Source organism: Portunus trituberculatus, unplaced genomic scaffold, assembly GCF_017591435.1.
Source record: "Portunus trituberculatus isolate SZX2019 unplaced genomic scaffold, ASM1759143v1 PGA_scaffold_221__1_contigs__length_155387, whole genome shotgun sequence".
Classification (NCBI taxonomy): domain Eukaryota; kingdom Metazoa; phylum Arthropoda; class Malacostraca; order Decapoda; family Portunidae; genus Portunus; species Portunus trituberculatus.
In genome coordinates this window covers 117,501-144,493 of record NW_025541389.1, presented here as the reverse complement: position 1 = coordinate 144,493, position 26,993 = coordinate 117,501, and the positions used below count along the sequence as shown (strand labels likewise).

The 26,993-nt window shown below is 41.3% G+C and overlaps 1 protein-coding gene across 1 annotated transcript in view; it reads right to left on the bottom strand.

Moving 5' to 3' along the window:
• Nucleotides 1-1,118: 1,118 nt before the first annotated feature.
• The window catches only part of LOC123500402, a gene marked incomplete at its 3' end in the record, with an annotated part of 41,324 nt that continues 15,449 nt past the window's right edge, over nt 1,119-26,993 (bottom strand). Inside the window, exons 7-10 of the mRNA XM_045249123.1 lie at nt 26,807-26,987; nt 9,239-9,338; nt 1,656-1,785; nt 1,119-1,125 (exon numbers count right to left, since the gene is read on the bottom strand). Of these exons, the coding sequence (XP_045105058.1) occupies nt 1,119-1,125; nt 1,656-1,785; nt 9,239-9,338; nt 26,807-26,987 (418 nt within the window). The remainder of the gene's footprint in view (nt 1,126-1,655; nt 1,786-9,238; nt 9,339-26,806; nt 26,988-26,993) is intronic.

Below are 26,993 nucleotides of genomic sequence, written 5' to 3'. Positions count from 1 at the left end.
ATGCCCTTCCTAACCTCAGACCGCGGCCAGGATTCGAACCCGTGCGCTAGAGAACCCTGGGGCCCACAAAGTGCGCGCGGTCCCACTTCACCACGGCGGCCCATATGTGTGTATATATATATATATATATATATATATATATATATATATATATATATATATATATATATATATATATATATATATATATATATATATATATATATTCCTGAAACTACCTTAGAAGACTCCTGGAAATCTGGAAATGAAGCACGTGCAGCAATATGTATTCTGAGATAGATGGAGTCGCCATGAGAAGCCCTTTGGAGTGTTTTTATTTTTCTTACCTTTATATGGGCAGAATAAAATAATCCGTCTTGAAAAAAAAAAAAAAAAAAAAAACATCTATGGACGCTTTGTGGACGACATTTTCGTGTACATAAAATATCAAGGTGAACTCAAACATCCCAAATGACGCCTAGGAGAAGCCTGTTTACTCACTTTTACCCCCGAAGCTGTAGTTACAACAACCTACATTTACTTGGCGTTTTCACCACTGCTATTATCCCAGGATTTACTATTACAGTGTACAGTATACCCAACAACCTAGGATCCTGCCTCACCAGTGAAAGTGAATGCAGCCAACGGTACCTCAACCCGGCCATAAACGCTTACATCAGACGTGCCTTCATACACTGCTCAGCGTGGAACAACACTTACTCAAAACTGGAAAGTATCACACAAGTACTAATTAATAACGGATACGGAAATAAAAGTCAACAACGCTATATAAAAAAAAAACATTAATAAATGGAACAAGAAAGAAGTCTAAAAGAAGGACAAAATACTACTCTACTACTGAAACATCATGCCCATAGAATACAAGACATGTGAACGCATCATAAGACATTATACAACACCATGTCAAACCTATAAACAAAGAACACACCATTTCAGTTATTATATACTACAACACCAAGAAAACATTACAGCTGCTGATAAAGAACAAAACAGCTACGAAGAAACCCCTCTTCCCCCATACAAGATGATGTCATCTACAAACACACCTGCAAAGTTCAGGATTGTAGACATCAAACTTATATTGGGAAGACACGGACAACCTTCTCAAGGAAACTCACCTGCCACCTACAGAATGGAACGGTCAAAAGCCACCACACCGTGGGGTTTACTGACTTCTTCGAACATGAATTATGTTGTTACATATTTGTACTGTTATTATGATTTTTTTTTTTTTGTAGCTAATGATTGTGATGCCTCACCCCCTTCTTTACTGATATAGTGATAGACAATTGAAAATTAAGAAACTAAAACATTCGATGATTTATTGTTACCGAATACACTTATTTATTTATTTTCTTCTTGTAACAGTAGTATATACCTTAATATAATATCCATATTACAATTTAATCTTTCCTCGTAGTGTTGCTATACTCATTTAAAGTTTAGAAAAAAAAAACTGCGAATCTTTCAAAGCAGAACATAAGACAGGCGATGAAAAATCCTCCTGAGAGCAAACCTAACAATCCCTGAAAATAAGGCATTTTTAAAACGCATTGAACTAATAATTACATGATTATTAATTTATTTATTTTAGTGTTAAATTTTGCAGAGTAATACTGTATATTTACCACTGATACAAGGTTTGTCTTCCTCACCCAAAAGTTGTTCAAGGAGAGACTTGAATTAACGGTGATGGTGTTTGGCGCTCTCAAACACGTGGTTGAATTGGGGATAGTATAAGCAATCCAACGTTCGTACAGTCCTCCTTCAGTTACATACCGTATCCTTGAAGAAAATTAATAATAATAAAAATGATAATAATAACAATAACAACAATAATAATAATAATAGTAATAATAATAATAATAATAATAATAATAATAATAATAATAATAATAATGATAATAATAGAAATACTATTACTACTACTACTACTATTACTACTACTACTAGTACTACTACTAGTAGTACTACTACTACTACTGCTACTACTACTACTACTACTACTACTAAAAATAATAATAATAATGATAATAATAATAATAATAATAATAATAATAATAATAATAATAATAATGATTATAATAATAGTTATCATTATTAATGTTTTTAATTAATTATAAATAATAAAATCATGTGATGAATTTGAGTAATGAGTCTAGTAAACACAGTATTCATAGATGATTTATAAATGTTCATAATAAAAAAAAAACAATACTGAAGTGTTAGTAGTATTAAGTACTACTAACACTTCAGTATTGTACCTTTAGAAAAAAAAAAATGGAGTAAAGAAGAAAAATTGTTATATTTGAAAACGTAGTAACGGAGGCTCTAAAGATCCACCATGCAAATACGTGGTAGTGTCTGCATGCAACATACATACCTATTTTCAACCATCATCCCAATCTGCATTTATTCAATAAATCTTCAAAACTTTTGAAGTTCCGTAATGACACAACTTTAACCTTACTAATGAGAACGATATTTTTTTTCTATCATTCTGTTTGAGAAATTCTTTTTTCCTATTTCTTTCATAAACTTAAACTTAATCAAGCTTTAGATATTTCTTCTATTATGATTTTGTCCCCCTTATTATCCACATAGTACTTAAAGACTTCTAGAAACTTCTCTCTTAGCCAACATCTACTCAGGAAATGTGAATAACTTTAATTCATTTTAAACAAAATTACTCTCATCTACTGTATCCACACAGGAGGAGGTACTAGACACCTAGCGAAATGGTGATTAACTCCCAGTGAAGTATAACAGCACTAGTTCTGTTATGGAATGGTTCTGGTCTGCCCAGTTCTTATCAGGATCAATTCAGATAATGCCGTGAACTCATAATTAAAGATAACTGTGAATTTCCTGAACGCGCTTTGTGTTTCATAACTCTAGTGGTCAGTCCCAGTCTACCCTCTAAATACAATTTTCCTCCTTCACATAAAAATGTATGCGCTAATTAGAAAGATAAAAAAATGACGAATCAAACACCAGCATCTGAGTTCCTCAGGCCGAAGTGTTCTTTTGGTATAGACCATGAATGTCTTGATACCTCGCTCATCTTTTTCTTGATTAACTCATGTAGCATTCGGGGCCTCGTCTCTAATTTTAATTCAATAAAACATCACCCTTCTTCCACTCAACCTCATTTTATTTTCATCACCGAAACACGGGTGTCTGAGGCAACTGTCAGTAGCTCCTTTTCTGTTCTCTCCTAATTTATGTACACTGATCTTCGCTAGATCTTGTGTTTATGTGCGCAACGACTTAATTTGCGCTTGTGCCTACGCTCTTATATCTTACAACTCTTTTACTAGCTGGCTTCGATTCAAAAGTCATTATTTATTTTTTCCTGTGCTATCTAACTCTCACCTTACTCTCCTAATTATTTTACTATCTAACTTTTAAAGTAAAGCACATTCTGTCTTTCTATCCCTTAGCTGAGGTTTCCATCCTTGGAGACTTCAATGTTCACCACCAGCTTTAGCTTTCCTCTCCCTTCACTGAAAAAGCCTTCAACTTTTCTCTCTGCCATGAGCTAGAATAACTATTCGTGTCCATGTCCGTCTTAGAGATACGCCCAACAATCTTGATCTTTGCCTTATTTTTAATCCTTCTGCATATATTGTTACCCTATCTTCTCTATTGGGCTCCTCCGGTCACATTCTCATATATGTATATTGTCTTATTTCTCCTCCTCCTTCTCTAGATCTCCCAAAGCGGACGTGCCTCTGGCGTTTCGCCTCTTTCAGCGGGGGCACCTGAAGAGGTAATATGCTAATTTTCTCTAGAATTATTATTGTTTCCGTATCAGAAATTCATCTCTGTGTGCTGACCACATAACAGAGGTGATAATGTCTAGCATAGAGGCGTACATTCATCCCTCTTTTTTTACAATTTAAAACTTCCAAATCTTGGTTTAACAAAAAGTACTTTCGCGCTATACAGGATGGAGAAGTTGTCCACGAAAAATAATTGAGGCTTCCATCCTTTGAATTTCATGCGTTTTTTTTTTTTATTTATATCTGGAATCATACCAACTCTCTCCCTCAACTTGCGAAATACCCTTTCAATAATAGAAAAAAAAAAGATCAAAATCTTCTGAAATCCAAGTTACCTCCAGATTTCTGGGATCTGGCCGGAAAATATCCAATACATTTACTTTAATCATATTTCCTTTCCATTATTTCATCCTTATAGTACCACTGCTGTCACGTCTATTTTTTTTATGCAGAACTTTTTTTTCTCAAATTTGTGGTAATAACTTTACTTTGGATGATCTTGGGCTTGTCCCTCCCTCTCTTCCCTATGAGTATTTCATGCCTTCAGTTAAGATTTTGGCAATGATGTCCATGCCTTCGCTGGCCTAAACCCTCAGAAGGCGTATAAGATCGAATGGGGTGCTATTGTTCTGAAAACAGTGCATCCGTGCTTGGAGCTTGCCTGAACACTCTTCCAACTGTATCTATCGACTTTTTCCCTTTTTTTTCCTTGTTCTTCAAACTACCGCCATATAGTAGCTTTAATCCCTTGTATGTCTAAAGTCTTTGAATTTATCCTCAATATGAAGATTCTTAACCATGTGTCACTTCACAATCTTCTATCTTAGCGCAAGTGTGGCTGTGGTCAAGACTACTCTAATGGTGATCTTCTGGCTTTCTTTACTGAGACTGTCATCCTCTTTTAAAAATTTCGGAGGAACTGTAGCTGTTGCGTTAGACATATATGAAAATTATGATTAAGTCTGTCACAAAGCTTTGATCTCAAAACTATCTTTCTACGGTTCACGTCCTTCTCTCTGAAACCTCAACTCGAGTTTTCTCTCCGACCGTTCTATTTCTACTTTATCTTCTGAATCAACAGTAGTGTGCCTCAGGGTTTTGTCGTGTCACCCTCTCTCTTATTCATTATGATCTTAACCAAACTTATTTTCCTATCCACTTTTATACTTATGTTGCCACGCTACACATTTCTGTCTTAAAAAAAAACGAGCAACCTTTCATGATGTTAACAATTCTCGCAGGGATGCTACAAAACGTGACATCTGATATTTATAATACTATTTATTGTATTGAGAAAACAAAGTAATGTTGATTGCCTCAAAATTTCAATTCCTCCATCTATCAAACTCTCTTCTCTTCTTCAATGACACACAACTACCTCCCCTTTTTCTACGTATACTTAGAATCTTCGTCCTGTCATTTACTCATACTCTAACATGAAAATTTCACATCTCATCTTTTGGAAAACAGTTTCGATGTAGTTGGGCGTTGTGTGACACCGCCAATTTCTCTCATCGTCTCATCTGCTAACTATATACAACGGTCTTATCCTCTCACGTATAGAGTACTCTTCACATGTAGGAGGTGGGAGGGGGATGTTTCACTCACATAGTTTTTATTAGACAGGGTGGAATCGAAAGCTTTTCGTCTTATCAGTTTCCTTCCTCTGACTGATATCACGTTATTACTAAGATTGCAACGAATATAAGAAGACCATCTAACGATATACAATGTTGCTGTCAATCATATTTTACAATTCCATTACGACACTAGCACGATAGAACAACAAGTGAACGAATAACACGAATGCCGCCAGACAAATACGAACGCAAAATAACCATTTATCGTGTCTGCAAGTTGAACGATCTTGTTTCGTCCCTAATCTTCAAGACTGCTTTTGTGGGTTAAAGGAAACACCTCTGAGTTTTTTTTCCTTCATTTATCTTCTATTTCTTACTACCATCTTCATCTCTTCATTCGTGTTATCTTTTTTTCTAATGTATTTCATTTCTTCCGATTTTGAAGTCACAATATTGACCCCTCCTCAAGATCGTGCGTCCTCGCACGACTGTTAACTTACTGCATCACATTTTCTTTTCTGGAATTTACATTGTAGATTAATTGTGGGCCGACACCTAGCTGTCACAGTCCCACAGTATCATCCACCAACGTCGTAACATCGCTTCTTATGCAACATGCCCCTTCCCGCTCTCCCCCGAAAGCAGGAAATGCCTAGTCATATGGCCCTCCAACACCTCCCCAGCACACCGATGAGTACTACACGGATGAACTTGAAATGAATAATCAACTTTATTTAACCCACCTGCTCAAATTTGACCAATGATAAAAGAAGAAGCGAGAGAGCAATGCAAACCTGGAATTGCAAGTAGAATTCGGGTAGTAGAAGTGATAGTAGTATTAGTGTTTCGTGTTCGGGTTGCTCTGCCAACTAGTACGAAGAGACGTCTGCGAAAATACGATCCGAAGCAACACAAGGCGACGAACTCGTTGGTGATCCAAAATCCTACATAAGAAATTGTCAAGAACGACAAGAAGACTGATAGAGTAAGCATACAGCGAGACCAAGGTGGCGAGCAACCATAGACGAGCATTGTGCATGTCGCGAGCCGCCAGCCACACTCATCTTGTTTGGCTTCCGCCAATCACGGCCCGTTCTGCTGCCCGAGCCGCCTCTGTGTGTGTGTGTGTGTGTATATATATATATATATATATATATATATATATATATATATATATATATATATATATATATATATATATATATATATATATATATTGCTATGCCACCCGTCTTTAGTTCATTCTGTTCTGATATGCTTCTCATTCTTTCTAAAGATGGTTGTATGACGAAAGATAAAATAATACATTGGTACATTTCCCTGCATCAACTTCTGTTCCCCACCACCTACACATGACCCAGATTTCTTCAGATATTACTTGTTGGTTGACCACACCATATTCTAGGAAATATTGCAGATAATTACACCTTTAATAAGTACACAGGACAGAAATCAGAGGAAGTTACTGCAACCAGGGCTACATTTTGGTCATTGCACTGCACTTCATGGCCACAAGGGAACGGTCGAGGTTATCGTGCCACACTCGTGGTTGTTCTGTTATTTGTGTGATTCGTAGCATTATCGTTTTGCATTAGTGATTGTCGTGACGAGTGACTATGTGGTTCTTCTATGATGTATTGCCTTTATCAAATTCTTTTCGGTCTACACTCGTAGTAGTTTTGACACTACCTATTATCATCAGAATCATTATGACATTAAATGAGTAACCTCCCACCTGTTGTAGTCTTTATCGTGCTATTATATTACCTTATAACTATAAGATTAGATTTGCAATTGTGATTGACCCCGGTATATCGCATTATTGTTGTGGTAGGTGCATTGAGTTATTGGCCCATCATCGTCCGGTTTTCGGTCGCTTATCGTACTATCATTTTGATTGTACAGTTTTTCGGAGGCGACGAAGACGACGACCATGCAACGAATATAATGAATGCCATGCAACAATCTCAGGAACGTATGCCGACTGCGATACGATAGGTTTGTAACTTTTTTTTTCTTTTTTTGACAATGAATAGTGAAAAAAGTGGTGCATTTTTTTCAGTATGAATCGAAAAAAAAAAAAAACATGATGCAACCAAGACTGTAACTCAGTGTTTCACGACTCTAGGTTTTATTATTTTACACGATGTTACACAAGTTATATTTCTTATTTTCTTTTCTGCAAGTCATGTTGCTTCGTGAGACGGTCACCTCACATCGTACTATGTAGGGCGTGGCCTTTATCCCTTCCTTTAGGTTAAAATTTCCAGATCTGCATGGGAACTAGCACCTAAGTAAAACATTTTTTTACCCTCTTACATTAAAAAATCCTTTTATTATTATCTTTATACAATATGTACTTCTCACAGGAATTTAAGAATTGAAGGAGGTATTTTGGGTACCCCATATCACGAGTGTAATCCCTTCCTACTCTATGACAACGGCCAGAATTCGAATCCGTGTGACTGGGGAGCCCCTTGGCCCCTGACGCAACCGTTGTTTCACTGAAATACAATGATGGGCAAAAAAAGCATAAGGTATAATGAAATTAACAGATGTGCTAAGAAAAACTGGAAAGAACACTGGCTAAATGTGACAGAAAGTAAAAGTGACCCACCATTCTATCTTACGCAATACCACAATTTCCTCTTTCCTCATTACCTCCTGCTTACTTAGCTTAGCTCACCAAGATAACAGACTCGTGATAATGTCTCTTCTTAGACTTCACCTTGCTTTAACGTTACCTGATCTGATCTGAACTGGAAAGAAAGCGTTGATTTGTACCAATAATGCACTCTATAAGGTAGTGATTATATATATATATATATATATATATATATATATATATATATATATATATATATATATATATATATATATATATATATATATATATATATATATATATATATATATATATATATATATATATATATATATATATATTTAGATATAGCATTAACTTTTCCATATTAACTATAGCAGAAGGGAACCAGGATGCTGGTATTATACAATGGTACAGGTCAATCGTTTGAAGGGAAGTTTCATAACTTTAGTTGACTGAGGAGAGGACCTGTCCACTGCAGCTGAAACTCAATGTAGCATGATTATGTACAGAGCATTAATTTTTTTGAATTGTGTTAGCTACTCATTAGTGTATTTACCTAAATATGATGATAAAAATATATTTTATCAAAAATATCATTTATAACATTTAAGTGCAAAAAAGCGATTTTGATTTTATTTGGTTCTAAAATATATATATATAAAAATGCGTATTAAAATGCCTTTAAAGTAAGAGTAATTTTCAGACACTTGAAATATATGTTAAAAGAAAATCACTCATTTAGATTTTTTTTTTTTTTTTTGGTCAATGATCTGCAATTTCAAATTAGCAAATTTATACATCAGGAGGTCTTCTTTTTTTCACAAACATAAAGGAAATAACTTGGTTATATAGTTAACACATTATAATTGGTTATGGTCTAATGTAGGTAAAAAAACATATCTATTATTGTTTTGAGAGAAAATTAAGTCACTGATTTGAAAACAAAATAATGTTATACTTACTATATAAAAGTCAATAAATATGATGCAAAACTATACGCAGCAGGAGCGAAAATGAAACAAGGCGATGAGTGAATAACTTACTTTTCTCAGCAAGTGGGAGAAGTTTGCTTTGCATTTTCCAAGTAATACAATACAGAATGGCGATCTAAAGGTTACAACAGTGAATTTGCCTGGATTTTCTTAAAAATTTACTACCTCTTTGGAAGCAATGGATGAAACAATGAGGGGTAATCGAAATCAAAATAAATGTGTGAGGGTCTATATGTGATTGTTACAATTTATTGTCCAACTATATCAACGTACATTTTATTAAGGTGAATGGTTAGCCGACTGTTCTTCTTAGCAATCATAGCAAAGAAATATGGAAGATAAGCGTCCCTGGAAGTGTAGAAGTCACATTGGCCTGCAAGGAGAAATAATAGTAACTTGAAGTGAAAGTGGATGAAGAATGGACATGAAAAGAGAAGATCAAGCATGGGTTTAAGGTGTACTGAGAGGATTAACACAAAGGAGAGGACCGACCGGTAAGTTGTTCTTACGATGTGATAGTGAGTCATATAAGAAAATGATGAGGCTGAAATTATAATCTAGGCGGAGGTGGAATGAAACGGATATTGAGGAAAGTGGCAGAAAAAGGGGAGAAATATTTAGACAGACTAATCCAGTAGTGTAATAATACATTGCAAATATATTACATAGTGTTAGATAAAAAAAAAAAAAAAAAAAAAAATATATATATATATATATATATATATATACAAAATATATATAACTATGTATATATATATATATATATATATATATATATATATATATATATATATATATATATATATATATATATATATATATATATATATATATATGAAGTCTTTCAATACTTCTCGCTAGTAAGCGAGTGTTCTCGTCGAGGAATCGTAATAGATTTCCTATGTCCATTCTTTTTTTTAATCAGCTGGGGTGTTTGTTGTTTTTTTGCTTTTTCGAGGTACCTTTCGGCCTTCATAGACCATCTTCAGGAAAGGAATGAAGCGGATAGTTGTTGTTAATGATTGCGGGTACAAAATACCCACACGGGCAATGGTGGCCCACTCTGCTCTTGTCTTTCTCTTCTTAGCGGCGCTGGTGCCGCTTCTTCTTGGTGTTCTGGTTATTGTCGGAAGAGTCGCTGGTCTTGGTGGAGCTCTTCAACATGTCAGCAATGAGTTTCTCCCAGCTTGGGAAGTAGTTCTTGGTGGGCGGTGCATCCTCCTGGTTGAAGAAGGTTTCCCACTGCCACTGGCTGATGTCCTTGGTGGTTGTGGCAGCGTCAGGGGTTGTCTTCATATCCGTTACTTGCCGGCCTTCTTTATGGGGAGCAGTGTTGTGGTTAGACAGGTCTGTGGTGTGGCTCTGTAGGCTTGTGTCGGTGCCTACCACATCCACGACCTCGTTCTCTTCCTCTTCCTCCTCGGTGCCCGTTTCTTCTTCCATACGGTCTTCATGGCGAGGTTCTTCTTTGGGCGGCTGGCGTCTTCTCTGGGTCTTCTGAGCGCGATGGCGTGTGGTGGTGCAAGCTTCCTCAGGGATGCTAATGGTAGGAAGCCCGTTGTGCTTCAGCAGAAGCGGTATCAAGGTCTGCAGGCGGCGGGTGTTGTTGCCTGCGAGCACTTGTGCCGTGCAGATGCAGGCATTCATCCTGAACCCAGATTTAGGTCGGGGAGGAGGGCGTTCTTGGTTGCCATTCCTGGTGACCTCTCTGGCCTCAGGTCCCTTCTTCCCCTTGCAGCTGGGGAAGGTGGCGTTGTCTCCTTTTCAGGGAAGCGCTTTCCTGAAGGATCTCTTCAGGCTAGAGTAGTGAACAAAGAAGTCATTGTTGGCTACGGAATCACGAATGAAGCCGTAGCCAGACTTCCTGTTGTACCACTTGAAAGTACCCTGGTGCTGAGCTGCCATCGCGGTGTTTGCGCTCATGCTTGCCTCGATAGCGATGAGGGCATAGACAGGGGGAGGAAACCAAGAATGTAAGAAGTATTAAGTGTCGAAGCTGAAGTGAAGTAGAAGAGGCGATAGATGGCGGGCTGACCGCCTTGCTAATGTTAAACAATTTGTTTGTTCCATTTTGGTTACTCACACGCACGTATTTGTAAGCAGAGCCCAGCTAAACCGACACCATCCCTAACTCCAAGACTGCTTACAATTATCCTTTTTCTTATGGAATAATAGTTGTAATGCTTTATTTTATGTTCAAGTAGATTCTTGTAGATTGAAGACCGGCATCTGGGATGACTCTCTATCCTCGGTGCAGCTTCCCACTCTAATCCCGCTGCTGGGTCCCGTGGGGTTGCCCAGTGTAGAGTACTCCTCTCTATGGTTGTACCTGAGTGATGACCCGGACCCATCTTGTCTTCTTCGTACTTCCCATAGAGACTCAGAGCGCAGGTTTGAAGGGACAAGGGGAGTCTTTTAACCGGTTGCTGTTTGCTATTATTTTCCTTATGTTCTTTTGTGTTCCCTACTGTAGATGATGGGTGGAATGCGACGTCCAAGGGGCCGGTCATCCAGTTTGCTGCCATCGACCTCTATCCTGCTTCCGGGACCTGCCATGTTTCCCAGTTGTGGGTACCCCTCGCCGGGACCACCAGATTGCAGCTTGACCTGGACTTCAAGACTGACTCAACGAGATCCCGACGACTCAAGGCGCAGGCTAGAAGGATACTTGTGACTCGTCCTTGCCGCTAACAAATGGAGGTGTGTTAATGAAGAACTTTTTTGTGTTTCAGTTGTAACATATCTTTTCTTTTCCAGGGGTTAATTGCTCGTAGTTATGTGATATGTTCAGTAAGGTAAGTGAGGTGAGTACTGTTTTTTTTGTACTGGTGAGGGCAGGCGTAGATGTATATGTATATTTTATTAGGTGTAGAGCGGTACGAGATCCTGTTTATCTATTGTCGTGATTGGTCTTCTAAACCACCCGTGCTCCCTCTAATTGTTATTATTTAGTATTTCAGTGTATATAGGGTCTTTTAATTCATACTTCAGCTTTTCTTTTCTTTTTTTTTTCCTCTGTCATAAACAAACTTGTTAATTGCACTTACGTTAGTTAGATGGTGCAGGTCCTCAGTGAGATATTGGTATGAATACTTATCATTGTAGGCAAACCGAAGTGCTTTATTCTGTATTTTTTGGAGTTTTAGGAAAGAGGTTTTTGAGAGAGTGTTCAAGGGGTATGATGGGTAGTGTAGGATTGGTAAGATGCAGGTTTTGATAAGGTGTAATTTTATTTTTTCGGATAGGGCTGCGAATCTTTTCAGTGATGTTAGTGCTGCTTGTGCTTTGTTTTTGTTATTTCTAACTTGTGGATTGATGCCTCTAGTATTGAAATTTAGCCCGAGGATGTTGCCTTCCGTACTGTAAGGTATTAATTGGCCGCTGATGTAGATTGGCTCATTTCTCAAGGTTGCAAGTGGTATGACTTTGAATTTACTTTGGTTAGTTTTAATTTTCCATTTTTCTTCAAATAAATTTATCTTCTTTATTTCATTTTCAACATTATGCCATTATTTTTCGGGATTTGGATGGATTGACTATGATTTGCGTGATATCATCTGCGTACATTATGTTGATTGAACCATGTGCTGGTATACCGGCTGTATAAATCGTGTACAATGTAGGTGAGAGGAGCTTCCTTGAGGTACCCCGCTTTTGATCTGGAAAATTGGCCCATTGTGGTGTTTTATACTTATGTATGCGTGTCTATTGTTTATAAATGTGCACAAGGATTTGGTTAGGATGTCAGGGAGTCCCAGCTGTAGGATTTTATATTTTAGGCCTTGTTGCCATACCTTATCAAAGACCTTAGACACGTCACGTAGCACTATGTTGCATTGTTGTTTGTTTGCAAGTGCCTCAGCTATTTTCTCCATTGTGATGGTTAGGGCGCTGTCAGTGCCTCTCTCTATTCTAAAACCATGTTGGGAGTGTGGTAGCTTGTTATTTACTTCTAGGAATGTCCTTAGCCTTTGGTTCAGTATTTTTTCATATATTTTCCCAGGTACTTCCAATAGCGAGCTGGGTCTGTAATCTAATGGATTGTTACCTGTTTTATTTGGCTTTGATATGAGTATTAATTTTGCTGTTTTGAGTGGCTGAGGGAAGTATCCCAGAGAGTAAGTTAAATTAAATATTCGTACTAGGATTTCGAGCGCTACTTGTGGTAGGTTAGTAAGAATTTGTTTATTGATTTTGCTTGTTCCCGGTGAATTGTTTTTGAAGTGTTTTATGATATTTATCACCTCTTGCAAAGTTATTGGATGTGTTAAGTGATTGTGTGCTGCTAGTTTCTGTAAGTCTGCTTTCTGGCTTGAAGTCCAAAGGTGCTGGTTCATGTTAAGGTGATTGACAACCCGTATTTAATTTCTTTGGTCAAATTGTTGATTTTCTTCATCGCTTATTTGAAATATATTACTTCAAATTTCTCTGAAGATTGGTTCCTTTTCCTTCTCTGAGTATAGCTTTTTATTGTTGTGAATTATGTAAGGGGGATATATTTTGTTGCCATTCTTTAACTTTTCTATCTCTTTCCAGAATGTTTGTGGCGTATTGTAATACTTAGTTATTGTGATCATCTTCTTTTCCCAGTTTTTATTTTGTTGGTCTTTGCTTTCTTTTACCAATGCATTTTTTAATATGTTATGAGTCAAGCGTCTGCTGCGAGTTCATTCTTGAGTGTCTGCCGTGTTCTTGATATTGTATAAGTATGTCTGTATTGATTTGATAGTGTTGTTATTGATGACTTTTTGTATCGTTCTGGTGGTTGTTTTGGGTATGTATTCTTCCATACCTTTCACTATAACTTCAATCCAGGATTTCATAAACTGGTCTATTTGCCTTGGGCTTGCGTCCTCCGATGGGGATGTTTGTATTATTTTGTTTCCTATTGCATTTATCATTTCCTCCCACTTTGCTTTTTTTAAGGATGAAATGAGGTTGTGTTTTCATCTTGATTGCAGAGGCTGGCTGTTATGGTTAATATGATTGGGATATGGTCTGAAGAAGTTGGAGGTCTTTCTTCTATGTAGTGGTTGTGGTGTGTTTTCTTATTACTTAGGATTGAGTCAGGGTAGTGTTGCTTGTGTGTGATATATGTGTCAAGAAGTGTGGTCCCAGATGTATCAGCGTATTGCTGTCTAGCATTCTTTTCAGTCCCTTACCCACTGTATTGTTGAATCGATCACCTAAAACGTAGTGTTTGGCGTTTAGATCGCCTAAGAAGTACGTTGGCTGATGATTTGATGCTAGAGTGTGGAAATCCGGCAACGGTAAATAGGGGCGGCGTCTTGGGGGCAGGTAGGCTGTTGCTATATTTATTGGTCCCAGACTGGTGTCTATCTTTATTTGTAAATTGTCTTTTATTCTGTGTTTGATGTTGCTTTTTATCAGTATAGCACTACCGTCGTTTCTTTCATTAGTTGAGTTTTATTTATATGTGGTGTATCCGGGAACATGTAGTGTTTCATCTTCTCTTACTCCATAACAGGAAGATTACTTCTGGGTCTATTGCTTTATAGATTAATGTGAGGTCGCACTTGTTAGTTCTCCAATGTAATACGTTATGCTGAATATATATATATATATATATATATATATATATATATATATATATATATATATATATATATATATATATATATATATATATATAACCATATAACGGTCGCTTTACTAAGCGTCAAGTTCCTTGGTGGAACGCAGCATGCACTAAAACTGTGAAAGAGAAACGGGCATTTTTTTCTCGTCTTCGGCGACAAAGTGGGGACCCAGAGTGCCTGAAAGCGGCACAAAGAGCCTCTTCGAACGCCTATGTGTTTTACATAAACGTCCGCACCTGTTTTACAGATGTCTTCAACAAAGTCCGCCGAATTGCTGAGAAAAATTCTGCTCCTTCCCCACCAGTTTTGTTGTCTACTGGGCGAACGGTGGCAGACCCTAGGACTGTCGCCGACCTTTTAGCGGAGCACTTTGCCAGTGTTTACCGGAGGCATCCTGCAACCGTAGGCTCACGTCACCGCCAGAGAATGGAATCTCTCGCCATAAACTTTTCTTTCCCTGGAGGGAAGTTTTAAAATGTCCCTTCCTCTGCTTCCAAGTTGCGGACTGCTTTGACTCAGTGCCATGAGTCTTCTCCTAGTCCAGACGACATTCCTTAAGCCTTTTTGCGTCACATGTCTGACCTTACTTTTCCCTTTTTATTAAATCTTTATAATATGATTTGGCAAACCGATGATTTTCCATCTTCTTCGGCTGTGGCAGTGGTTCTCCCATTTCCGAAGCCTGGGAAAGATAATCTCCGGGCTACGAACTACCGTCCTATATCTCTGACATCCTGTATCTGTAAAGTGTTGGAAAAGATGTTTAATGTAAGGGTGATGTGGTACTTGGAGAGGGGGAATTACTTGTCATCTGTACAGTATATTTTCCGAAAAAAAATAGGTCTACTACTGATGCTCTTTTTTGACCTGTAGAAGGCCTACGACACGGCTTGGTGTCATGGTATTTTACAGTCATTGTTTAATTGTGGCCTTCGTGGCCACGTTCCTATTTTTATGCAGCAGTTTTTATCCAGACGTCTTTTACGAATTCGAGTGGGGAGTGTTCTCATTGATGCTACTGTTCTAAATGACGGTGTCCCACAGGGAATTATTCTTACTGTTACGCTATTCGCAGTCGCCATAAATGGTATTATAGATACTCTACCGGATGGCGTTCACAGCTCCTTATATGTGGACGACTTGTGCATATCTTTTGCTGCTGCTAGGATGTCACTGATTGAGTGCAAGCTCCAACTGGCAATCAATAGGGTGTCCGGTTGGGCCAAAGTGAACGGTTTTGAATTCTCCACCTCAAAGGCCGTAGCCGTGCATTTTTGTCGTAATCGTGGTGTACATCCAAACCCTGATTTATATCTCACCAATAGACGCCTATCATGCATGGAGGCGACTCGATATCTTGGCCTTTTGTTTGACAACTGTCTTATCTGGGTTCGCCATTTCCGTTCTCTTAAGGTGTCTTGTCGGCAGGCATTATCCCTTCTTTGGGTTTTAAGTCACACCATTTGGGGTGTGGACAGGGACACTTTGTTGTTGATTCACCGTACACTAATCCTTCCTAAGCTGGAATATTGTTGTGAGATTTACCCCCTTTGCAACCAGGGCAAGACTACGTGTACTTGACCCCGTGCATCATGCTAGGGTCCGCTTGCCTACGGATGCATTTCGGATATCTCCAATACCTAACCTTCTAGTGGATGCTGGTTTCTGGCCGCTCGACCTCAGGCGCTAGTCTTCGATGCTCCGATGTTGGTTTCCCACCCACCGTCTTCCTGCTTCTGTCCCTTGTCTGTCAATATTGCGGAACTCGCGTTCGCAGGCGTATGTCACTCGACCGAGTCTACCTAAACCTTTTGTCCTTCCAGTGGCAAACCTCATGATAGATTTGTCCATCCCCACTCCTGTCTACTCTTTACGAGTTAGATATTGGCAGCTTGTTTCATTATGCCCTCCTGATTTTTTGTCAGCTCTGTCCCACACACGATTTTTAGAACACCTTTTTATCCACTCTGATGACATCCCCGTTTTTACCCCACCAGATGGGAACCGCCTTGTCGTGGTGGGGGGGCTTGCGTGCCCCTGTAACCTGGCGAGCGAGGCCAAAGGGGGCTTAGGCCTCTGCTCTGCCCTTTTGAGGGGGAAAAGGCTACCCATGCTAGTAAGGTCGCCAGTGAGGGGCCAGACTAAATGGTACCTACGTAGGCTGCCAGTGGACCAACGGAGCCACCCGCTGGAGGGATCGCCCAATAGGGGCTGTCCTGTGCTGGATGGTTGGGTGTCCAGGCTGGGATGCTTTGGGAGGGGGGTCTCAGCTCTATAGTGAACAAACTTTCATATCATGTGGGACCTTTTACGTATTAAAACGACTGGTCCGCATGGGGACGAGGTACCCCGTCCACGGCAGCCAGCGCTCCCTCCCATTGTAGTCCCAGTAGGTGGTTTTCCTTGCCCCTGGGGCCAATTTTTTGTGTAGCTGTTTTTTTATTGGGAAACACAAAAAAACATTCAGGTTCTCGTGAGATGGCTAACCTGACCCATCTTCAGGTCAGAGTAAGGAGGAAGATTCCTCTCCATAAGGACCTCCAACAGCAGTCTCCTGTTCTGGAAGTTCTTCTGAGGGACGCATTTCTGCTGCATATGAGTCTCTTGTAATGGTAAATGTTAATCCATCATTTTCCTATCATGCCTTGCACTCACTTCTCAAGGCGTATGATACGGTTGTTCGCATTCGACTGGTTTATGATAAGGTCTTTCCTTCTAACCGCTGCTATGTGACGTTTATGTCATGTGATGAAGCCCGTTTAGCTAATGAACATGTAGCATCTCTGCCTCTCGCCTGCCATGGCTTTAAAACTGAATTTCTCCAGTCACGTAATACTTCAGACAGTGACATGGATTACATCCCAAATGTTTTTTAAAACTATTTAGAGAATTCAGTTCCTGAGGTCTGCCAGATCCCGCCTCCTCGTTGGTTTGTGGCGTACTATAGAAATGGGCGTAAGAACTTCATTCAACCTCCCGGTATCTTGCAAAAGAAATCGGCACTATTCCTGAGGGAAACCTCAAGAAATATGGTAAAGGGGTGCTAGTGCGAGCTAAAGATATTACACAAGCGATGATGTTGCAACATCTCACATGCCCTTCTGACAGCATGGTTGAGACTGTTAAGGCTCATCCCACCTTTAATTATAGTAAAGGTTGTGTTTATAGTCAAGACCTTTATGAATTTCCAGAGGAGGAAATACTAGCAATGTGTCCTACCTCAGTGCAAAAGGTGACTAAGATGAGGAACTCCTCCAACATGGTCCTTCTCACCTTTTTTGGCTCCACCCTCCCTGACCGTGTTAATATCGGACCTATTAATCTTAGGGTGAGGCGTTTTATTTCCCGTCCTCTTCAGTGCTTTTCATGCTATGGGTACGGTCACGGCAAAAGCTCGTGTAAGGAAGCTTCCCGATGTGGTAATTGCTCTGCACTCGACTCACATTCAGAGGAGCATTGCAATGGTGCAGCTTATTGTTTCCATTGCCGTGATGCTCACCAGGTACGTTCCAGGCAATGCCCCAGGATCAGGACATTATAGAACTTGCGAACACTCAGTTCATAAGCCTCGGTAGCGCCCGCCGTGAACTCCTGTACCGCCAGAAGGACGGTACTGGTGCGACATCCTATGCTTCATTGGCCGCTCGCTCTTCTGCTGAGTCTGCCGGTCCGAAGACAACTCCTGCTACCTCTCGCTCTGTTGGGGCGGGTGGTCCTGTTCATTTGGCCAATAGGTTGGCCCTATTGTCCGATGACTCGGTTGAGTCATCTCTTAGAAGTGACGAGACAAATACGGACTTGACCAAAGTCACCCATGTAGTGGATGTCCATTTGCCACCTGTATCGCCTAAGCCTTTGAAGGGCCTGACCAAACGGCACCGCGGCTCTGCGGAGTCGATAGATTTAGCTCAGCCTAAAAAGTCTAAGTTTCTCCCGGTGTACGTGATCGTGAGTCCTCCAGGGACCGTTCTGCAATGGTAGCTCAGTAGTTTCTGTCCAGCCTCCTGTGACGCCCTCCGTCTCAGATTGGGTTTCTTGTGGTGAGGATGGTCTGAGCATGGAGACGTCCGGTGATATTGTCACAGCCGTCCCTCGTGGACCCACTGTATCGGAAAGTGCAGTACAGCCTGATCTTCGTCCTCCGAGGACCGGTAAAAGTGATGATAGTTCGCATTATCCACCGATAAGCCGAAAGGCTGCGGTCCAACGACCCGGCACATCTCAACCCCCGGTGTCTTCTCGTCGTTTGATTTTTTCTAATCAGGTCAGTCACGGGCAGCCTCAAAAGGCTTGCATGTCCACTGCACCCAAATAGTCGTCTTCAAGCTTCTACAGTGGAACTGTATAGGTCTTCGCGCCTCATGAGGGGAACTCCGAGCTTTGCTGTCGGAGTTCTCTCCAGCCTGTGTAGCTCTACAAGAGACTATGATAGGTGATAGTACTTATTCTAGTCCTCCTGGTCGTGCCTTTTTTAACACTCCTTTCCCTGACCAGGGCCACCACGGTGGCACAGCTATTCTAGTCCGTCAGGATATACCTGTTATCCCGGTACAACTTAACTCTCCCTTCAGGTGGTTGCTGTTAAGGTCTTTATGGGACGACTGTACACCATCTGCAGTTTATATCTCCCTCCTCGGCTTCCTGTCTCCAGGGGTGAGCTTGACGGCCTGGTGCGTCAGCTACCATTCCTCTTGTTGGGAGATTTTAACGGCCGTCACCCATTGTAGAATAAAGGTGCTAGTAATCCTCATGGAATTTTAATCGGTTCTTTTATTGAGGATGAGGGATTGGAGGTTTTAAATTCTGGGGATGTTACACATCTCCATAGTCCTACTGGGACTTTTACGGCTATCGATCTTTCTATTTGTACATCTAATTCTTTACTCGATTTTAATTGGCAGGTCCTACAAGATTTACACGATAGTGACCACTTTCCGATTTTATTAAAATCTGTGAAATCTGAACCACAGTCCTGGTCCCTACGCTGCGTTTTGGATAAGGCAGATTGGCCTCGATTCACAGACCTTAGCTCTTTTATCCGTCCGCTGGCTGACTTTTCTACTTGTGCTGAGGCTGTTGATTATGTTTCCGATTTTTTAATTTCAGTAGCGCTTCAGACAATCCCTAGAAAGTCAGGTCGCTTTACTAAGGTTCCTTGGTGGAACGCAGCATGCACTGCAGCGGTGAAAGAGAAACGGGCAGCTTTCTCTCGTCTCTGGCGACATCGTGGGGACCCGCAGTGTGTGGAAGCTTTTCAGCGCTGCCAAGTTCTGGCCCGCTGCATTTTGAAAGAGGCACAAAGAGCCTCTTGGAAAGCTTATGTGTCTTCCATTAACGCCCACACTCCTTTTACGGATGTCTTTAACGAAGTCCGGCGAATTCCTGGGAAGTATTCTGCTCCACCCCCACCAGTTTTGTTGTCTGCTGTGCGAACGGTGGCAGACCCTAGGACTGTCGCCGACCTCTTCGCGAAGCACTTTGCCAATGTTTCCCGGAGGAATCCTGCAATTCTAGGCGCACGTCACCGCCAGAGAATGGAATCTCTCGGCATGAATTTTTCTTCCACAGGAGGGAAGTCTTAATGTCCCCTTTTCTGCCTCCGAGCTGCGGACTGCTTTGTCCCAGTGTCATGACTCTTCTGTCTCAGATGATATTCCATATGCCTTCTTGCGCCACATGTCTGACAGTGCTTTTAACTTTTTATTAAATCTTTATAATATGATTTGGCATACCGGTGACTTTCCTACTTCTTGGGCTGTGGCAGTGGTTCTTCCATTTCTGAAGCCTGGGAAGGATCATCTCCAGGCTACGAATTACCGTTCTATATCTTTGACGTCTTGTATTTGTAAAGTGTTAGAAAAAATGGTAAATGTAAGATTCATGTGGTATTTGGAGAGTTCCCCGTTTAATTTTGGTCTCCGTGGCCACCTTCCTATTTTTATCCAGCAGTTTTTATCCAGACGTCTTTTACGGGTTCGTGTGGGGAGTGTTCTCTCCGATGCTACAGCTTTAAATGACGGTGTCCCACAGGGAAGTATTCTTAGTGTTACGCTATTCGCAGTTGTAATAAATGGTGTTATAGATACTCTACTGGATGGCGTTCAAAGCACTTTATATGTGGACGACTTGTGCATCTCTTTTGCTGCTGCTAGGATGTCACTGATTGAGCGAAAGCTCCAACTGGCAATAAATCGGGTGTCCAGTTGGGCCAACATAAACGGTTTTCGATTCTCCACCTCAAAGACCGTGTCTATGCATTTTTATCGAAATCGTGGTGTCCCTCCAGATCCCGATTTATATTCAGCCAATAGACGCATCTCGTGTGTGGAGGCCACTGATATCTTGGTCTACTGTTTGACAGCCGTCTTACTTGGGTTCCACATATCCGTTCTCTCAAAGCGTCTTGCAGGACGACACTATCCCTTCTTCGCGTTTTAAGTCACACCTCTTGGGGTGCGGACGGGGACATTTTGCTGCTTCTTCACCGTACACTTATACTTCGAAAGGTGGAGTATGGCGGTGAGATCTATTCATCCGCAACTGATGCACGACTACGAACGCTTGACCCCGTACACCATGCTGGGGTCCGCTTGGCTACGGGTGCATTTCGGACATCTCCAATATCTAGCCTTCTAGTGGATGCTGGTTTCTGGCCGCTCGACCTCCGGCGCCAGTCTTCGATGCTCCGGTGTTGGTTTCGCACCCACCGTCTTCCCGATTATGTCCCTTGTATGTCAAAGTTGCGAGACTCGCGTTCATAGGCGTATAACACTCGACCGAGTCTACCTAAGCCTTTTGGCTTTTGAGTGGCAAACCTGATGATGGATTTGTCCATCGACCCCAGTCCCGTCTACTCTTTCCGGCTCCCACGAGTTGGTTATTGGCATCTTCCGGTTGTTTCAATATGCCCTCCTGCCATGGATGGCAAGAAGGATTTTTGCCAGCTCTGTCCCACACACGGTTTTTAGAACACTTTTTTATCCTTTCTGATGATATCCCCGTTTTTAGTGATGGTTCCAAATCTGACGCAGGCGTTGGATTTAGTGTGGTTTTCCCCTCTTTTTATCGGTGTGGCAAGCTTCCTTTGGTAGCCTCCGTCTTTACTGCGGAGCTGTCTGCCATAGTTTTAGCTTTATGGATTATTTTTACTCTCCCGGTTTCGTTTTTTACAATTTTTAGTGACTGTCGCAGTGCTCTTACCGCTTTCTCTTGCACTATCTCCCTTAACTTTTTTTATTTTATCAGCCCTGGAGTGGCTATATCTTCTTACCTAACGAGGATTTCGTGTTGGGTTCTGTTGGGTCCCTGGTCATGTTGGTGTTCCAGGGAATGAACACGCAGACCGCCTCGCTAAAGAGGCAGCAAGTCGCGCTCCGTCTCCTTCCCCTGTTCCGTTTCGAGATATATTTCATGCAATTCGTGTGGCGATTGCAGCACTTTGGCAGACGAGATGGCTAATGGGGGTCGCAACCTTGAAAATGGGAGAGGTTACTACTTCCACACTCCCTTAGTGGACTTATACCCATGTCCGGGATCGCCGTGCACAGACTTTATTGGCGTGACTTCGTATAGGTCACACGTACCTTACACAAAGGTACCTCCTGACCAGGAACCCTCAATATTACTGTGATGACTGCTTGGTGCCGCTTATGGTGCGGCACCTACTAGTGGAGTTCCCCAGTTTGACTGACTTAAGAAACCGCTACCTCTACCGCTGTCACGGTAGAGATAACGGTGTCTATTATATCTCAAAGGTCCTTGGACGAGAGTGTCTGGCCCAGGGCCATGACGTTTTAAAGTATTTGGGAGAAGCTGGGCTTCTACCAAACCTTTGATTTTTTTACTTATTTAATTATATGCATTTTAATATTTTATTTAGTTTTATTGTCTCTTTTAGTTCTTAGATACTCTACTGTTTTTATCTGCCTTTATATAGTTTTTAACTGCTCTGTCTTTTTAAATTGTTGAAGCGGCACGAAATGACCTCAGCCGTTGCGGCGCCTTAAACAAAATCCATCCATCCATCCCCATGGTTCCAAATCCGACGCAGGCGTTGGGTTTAGTGTGGTTTTCTCCTCTTTTTATCGGTCTTGTAGCCTTCCTTCGGTAGCCTCCGTTTTTACTGCGGAGCTGTCCGCCAAAGTCCTAGCTATACAGGTTATTTTTACTCTCCCGGTTTCGTCTTTTACAATTTTTATTGATCGTTGCAGTGTTCATACTGCTTACTCTTGCACTGTCTCAATTAACCCGTTACAACTTAACTCTTCCCTGCAGGTGGTTGTTGTTAAGGTTTTTATGGGACGATCCTACACTATTTGCAGTTTATATCTCCCTCCTCGGGTTCTTGTCTCCACGGGTGAGCTTAATGCGTCAGCTGACTCTCCCTTTTCTTTTGTTGGGAGATTTTAACGGCCGTAACCCATTGTGGGATGAAAGTGCTAGTAATCCTCGTGGGGTTTTAATCAGTTCTTCTATTGAGGATGAGGGATTGGAGGTTTTAAATTCTGGTGATGTTACACATTTCCACAGTCCTACTGCGACTTTTACAGCTATCGATCTTTCTCTGTGTACATCTAATTCTTTCCTTGATTTTAATTGGCGGGTCTTACCGGATTTACACGGTAGTGACCACTTTCCACACTCCCGGCCCCCACGCTGGGTTTTATATAAGGCAGATTGGCCTCGATTCACAGACCTTAGCTCTTTTATCCGTCCGCTGGCTGACTTCTACTTGTGCTGAGGCTTTTAATTATTTTACCGATTTTTTTTTCTATTTCTTCAGCGCTTCAGACAATCCCTAGGACGTCAGGTCGCTTTACTAAGCGTCCCGTTCCTTGGTGGAACGCAGCATGCACAAACGCTGTGAAACAGAAACGGGCAGCTTTCTTTCGTCTCCGGCGACATCGTAAGGACCCGCAGTGCCTGTCGAGCTCGGGCCCGCCGCGTTTTGAAAGAGTCACAAAGAGCCTCTTGGAAAGCTTATGTATCTTCCATTAATGCCCGCACCCATCTTACGGATGTCTTTAACAAAGTCCGCCGAGTTGCTGGAAAGTATTCTGCTCCTCCCCCATCAGTTTTGTTGTCTGCTGGGCGAACGGTGGTAGATCTTAAGACTGTCGCCGACCTCTTCGCGGAGCACTTTGCCAGTGTTTCCTGGAAGGATCCTGCAGCCCCGGGCGCACGTCACCGCCAGAGAATAGGAATCTCTCGGCATAAATATTTCTTCCTCTGGAGGAGTCCTATAATGTCCCCTTCTCTGCCTCCGAGTTGCGGACTGCTTTGTCCCAGATGTCATGACTCTTCTCCTGGTCCAGACGACATTCCTTATGCCTTTTTGCGTCACATGTCTGACCGTGCTTTTAACTTTTTATTAAATTTATATAATATGATTTGGCATATCGGTGACTTTCCATCTTCTTGGGCTGTGGCAGTGGTCCTCTCATTTCCGAAGCCTGGGAAAGATCATCTCCAGGCTACGAATTACCGTCCTATATCTTTGACGTCTTGTATTTGTATGGCTTCCGTAAGATGAGGTCTACTACTGATGCTCTTTTATCCCTGGAGGTTACTGTATTTTTTGACCTGGAGAAGTCCTACGACACAGCTTGGTGTCATGGGATTTTACGTTTCTGGTTTGATTTTGGTCTCCGTGGCCACCTTTCTATTTTTATTAAGTAGTTTTTATCTAGACGTCTCTTACGGGTTCGAGTTGGGAGTGTTCTCTCCGATGCTACTGCTCTAAATGATGGTGTCCCACAGGGAAGTATTCTTAGTGTTACGCTATTTGCAGTTGCAATAAATGACGTTATAGATACTCTACCGGATGGCTTTCACAGCTCCTTATATGTGGACGACTTGTGCATCTCTTTTGCTACTGCTAGGATGTCACTGATTGAGCGAAAGCTCCAACTGGCAATCAATCGAGTGTCCAGTTGGGCCAACGTAAATGGTTTTCGTTTCTCCATCTCAAAGACCGTATCTAAGCATTTTTGTTGCAATCGTGGCGTTCATCCAGATCCTGATTTATATTTAGCCAATAGACGTATCTCATGTGTGGGGGCCACTCGATATCTTGGCCTATTGTTTGACAACCGTCTTACTTGGGTTCCTCATTTCCGTTCTCTTAAAGCGTCTTCCAGGACGGCACTATCCTTGCTTCGGGTTTTGAGTCACACCTCTTGGGGTGCGGACAGGGACACTTTGCTGCTGCTGCACCGTACACTTATACTTCCTAAGCTGGAATATGGCTTCGAGATCTACTCATCCGCAACGGAAGCACGGCTACGCGTGCTTGACTCCGTGCATTATGCTGGAGTCCGCTTGGCTATGGGGGCATTTCGGACATCTCCAATACCTAGTCTATTAGTGGATGCTGGATTCTGGCCGCTCGACCTTCGGCGCCAGTCTTCGATGCTCCGGTTTTGGTTTCGCACCCACTGTCTTCCTGATACTGTCCCTTGTCTGTCAATATTGTGGGACTCTCGTTCGCAGTTGTATGTTACTCGACCTTGTCTCCCTAAACTTTTTGGCCATCGAGTTGTAAATCTCATGGCGGATTTATCTATCAACCCCACTCTTGTGTATTCTTTCCGTCTCCCACGAGTTGGTTATTGGCAGCTTCCCGTTATCTCAATATGCCTTCCTGCCATGGACGGGAAAAAGGATTTTCTGCCGGCTCAGTCCCACACACGGTTTTTAGAATTTTTTTTTCATCTATTATAATGACATCCCTGTTTTTACTGATGGTTCCAAATCCGACGCAGTCGTTGGATTTAGTGTAGTTTTCCCCTCTTTTTATCGGTTTGGCAGCCTTCCTTCAGTGGCATCCATCTGCACTGCGGAGCTGTCTGCCATAGTCCTTGCTTTACAGATCATTTTTACTCTCCCGGTTTCGTCTTTTACAATTTTTAGTGACTCTCGCAGTGTTCTTACTGCTCTCTCTCTTCCACTATCTCCCTTAACCCATTGGTTTTATCAGCCCTAGAGTGGCTATACCTACTTACCAGAAGAGGATATCGTGTTGGGCTCTGTTGGGTCCCTGGTCACGTTAGTGTTCCAGGGAATGAATATGCAGACCGCCTCGATAAAGAGGCAGCGAGACGCGCTCCATCTCCTGCCCCTATTCAGTTCCAAGATGTAATTCCTGTAATTCGTGAAGCAGTTGCAGCAATTTGGCAGAGGAGATGGCTAACGGGGGTAGCAACTTCGAACATGTGAGAGCTCACTACTTCCTTTATCCCTTACTGGAAATACACCCATATTCGGGATCGCAGTGCACAGACTTTATTGGCGTGACTGCGTATAGGTCACACGTACCTTACACAAAGGTACCTACTGACTAGGGACCCTCAACCTTACTGTGATGACTGCTTGGTGCCGCTCACCGCGCGGCACCTGTTGGTAGAGTGCCCTAGTTTGATCGAGTCACGACACCGCTACCGGTAGCTCTGTCGCGGTAGAGATAGCGGTGTCTATTATATTTCAAAGGTTCTCGGACCAGAGTGTCTGGCCCAGTGCCATGACGTTTTTAGGTTTTTGGGAGAAGCTGGCCTTCTCCCAAGTCTTTGAATTTTATTTTTATTCTATTATATATATTTTAATGTTTGATTTAGTTTTTTTTTCTTTTTTAGGTATTGCATTGTTATTAACTGTTTTTAGTTTTTTTTTTTTTTTTACTATTGCGACATTTTAAATTATTGAAGCGGCGCCAAATGGCCTTTGATGCTGCGGCGCCTGATTTAAAATCCATCCATCCATCTCTTCCCTGTTCTGTCCAGCTCTTCAACGAAAGAGTTAATTAGTACGCTCAATCACTTATACTTGTAAACTCTGGAATTCCCATTCTACATATGTATTTCTGATTTCCTAAGACTGTTTTAAGAGAGAGATATTGAGGCATTTCCTCCCTAATTTTGGCTGACAGTTTTCCTCTTTATAGAGAGCCAGCATTCGAGTAGGCCTTTTCTAATTTTTTTTTTCCTTGGCTGGCTCTCTTTCTTACATAGAAAAAATATATATATATATATATATATATATATATATATATATATATATATATATATATATATATATATATATATATATATATATATATATATATATATATATATATATATATATATATGTGTGTGTGTGTGTGTGTGTGTGTGTGTGTGTGTGTGTGTGTGTGTGTGTGTGTGTGTGTGTGTGTGTGTGTGTGTGCGCCAGTTGCAATGAAATAAACATTCAAAGGACTCCTTACCTGTTAAAGAGAAAAGACGAGCCATAAGAACCCTGGCTGTTAAATCTTCAATCATCAACACGTGATCACCTTTTCTTACCAGCGTGTCGACTATATGAAGAAATTCAAATCCCTTTTTGTAATATATTCTTCCTTGTTTTCCTGCTTCTGCCACTTCTTGAAATTCACCCATATCTACAGACTGAAA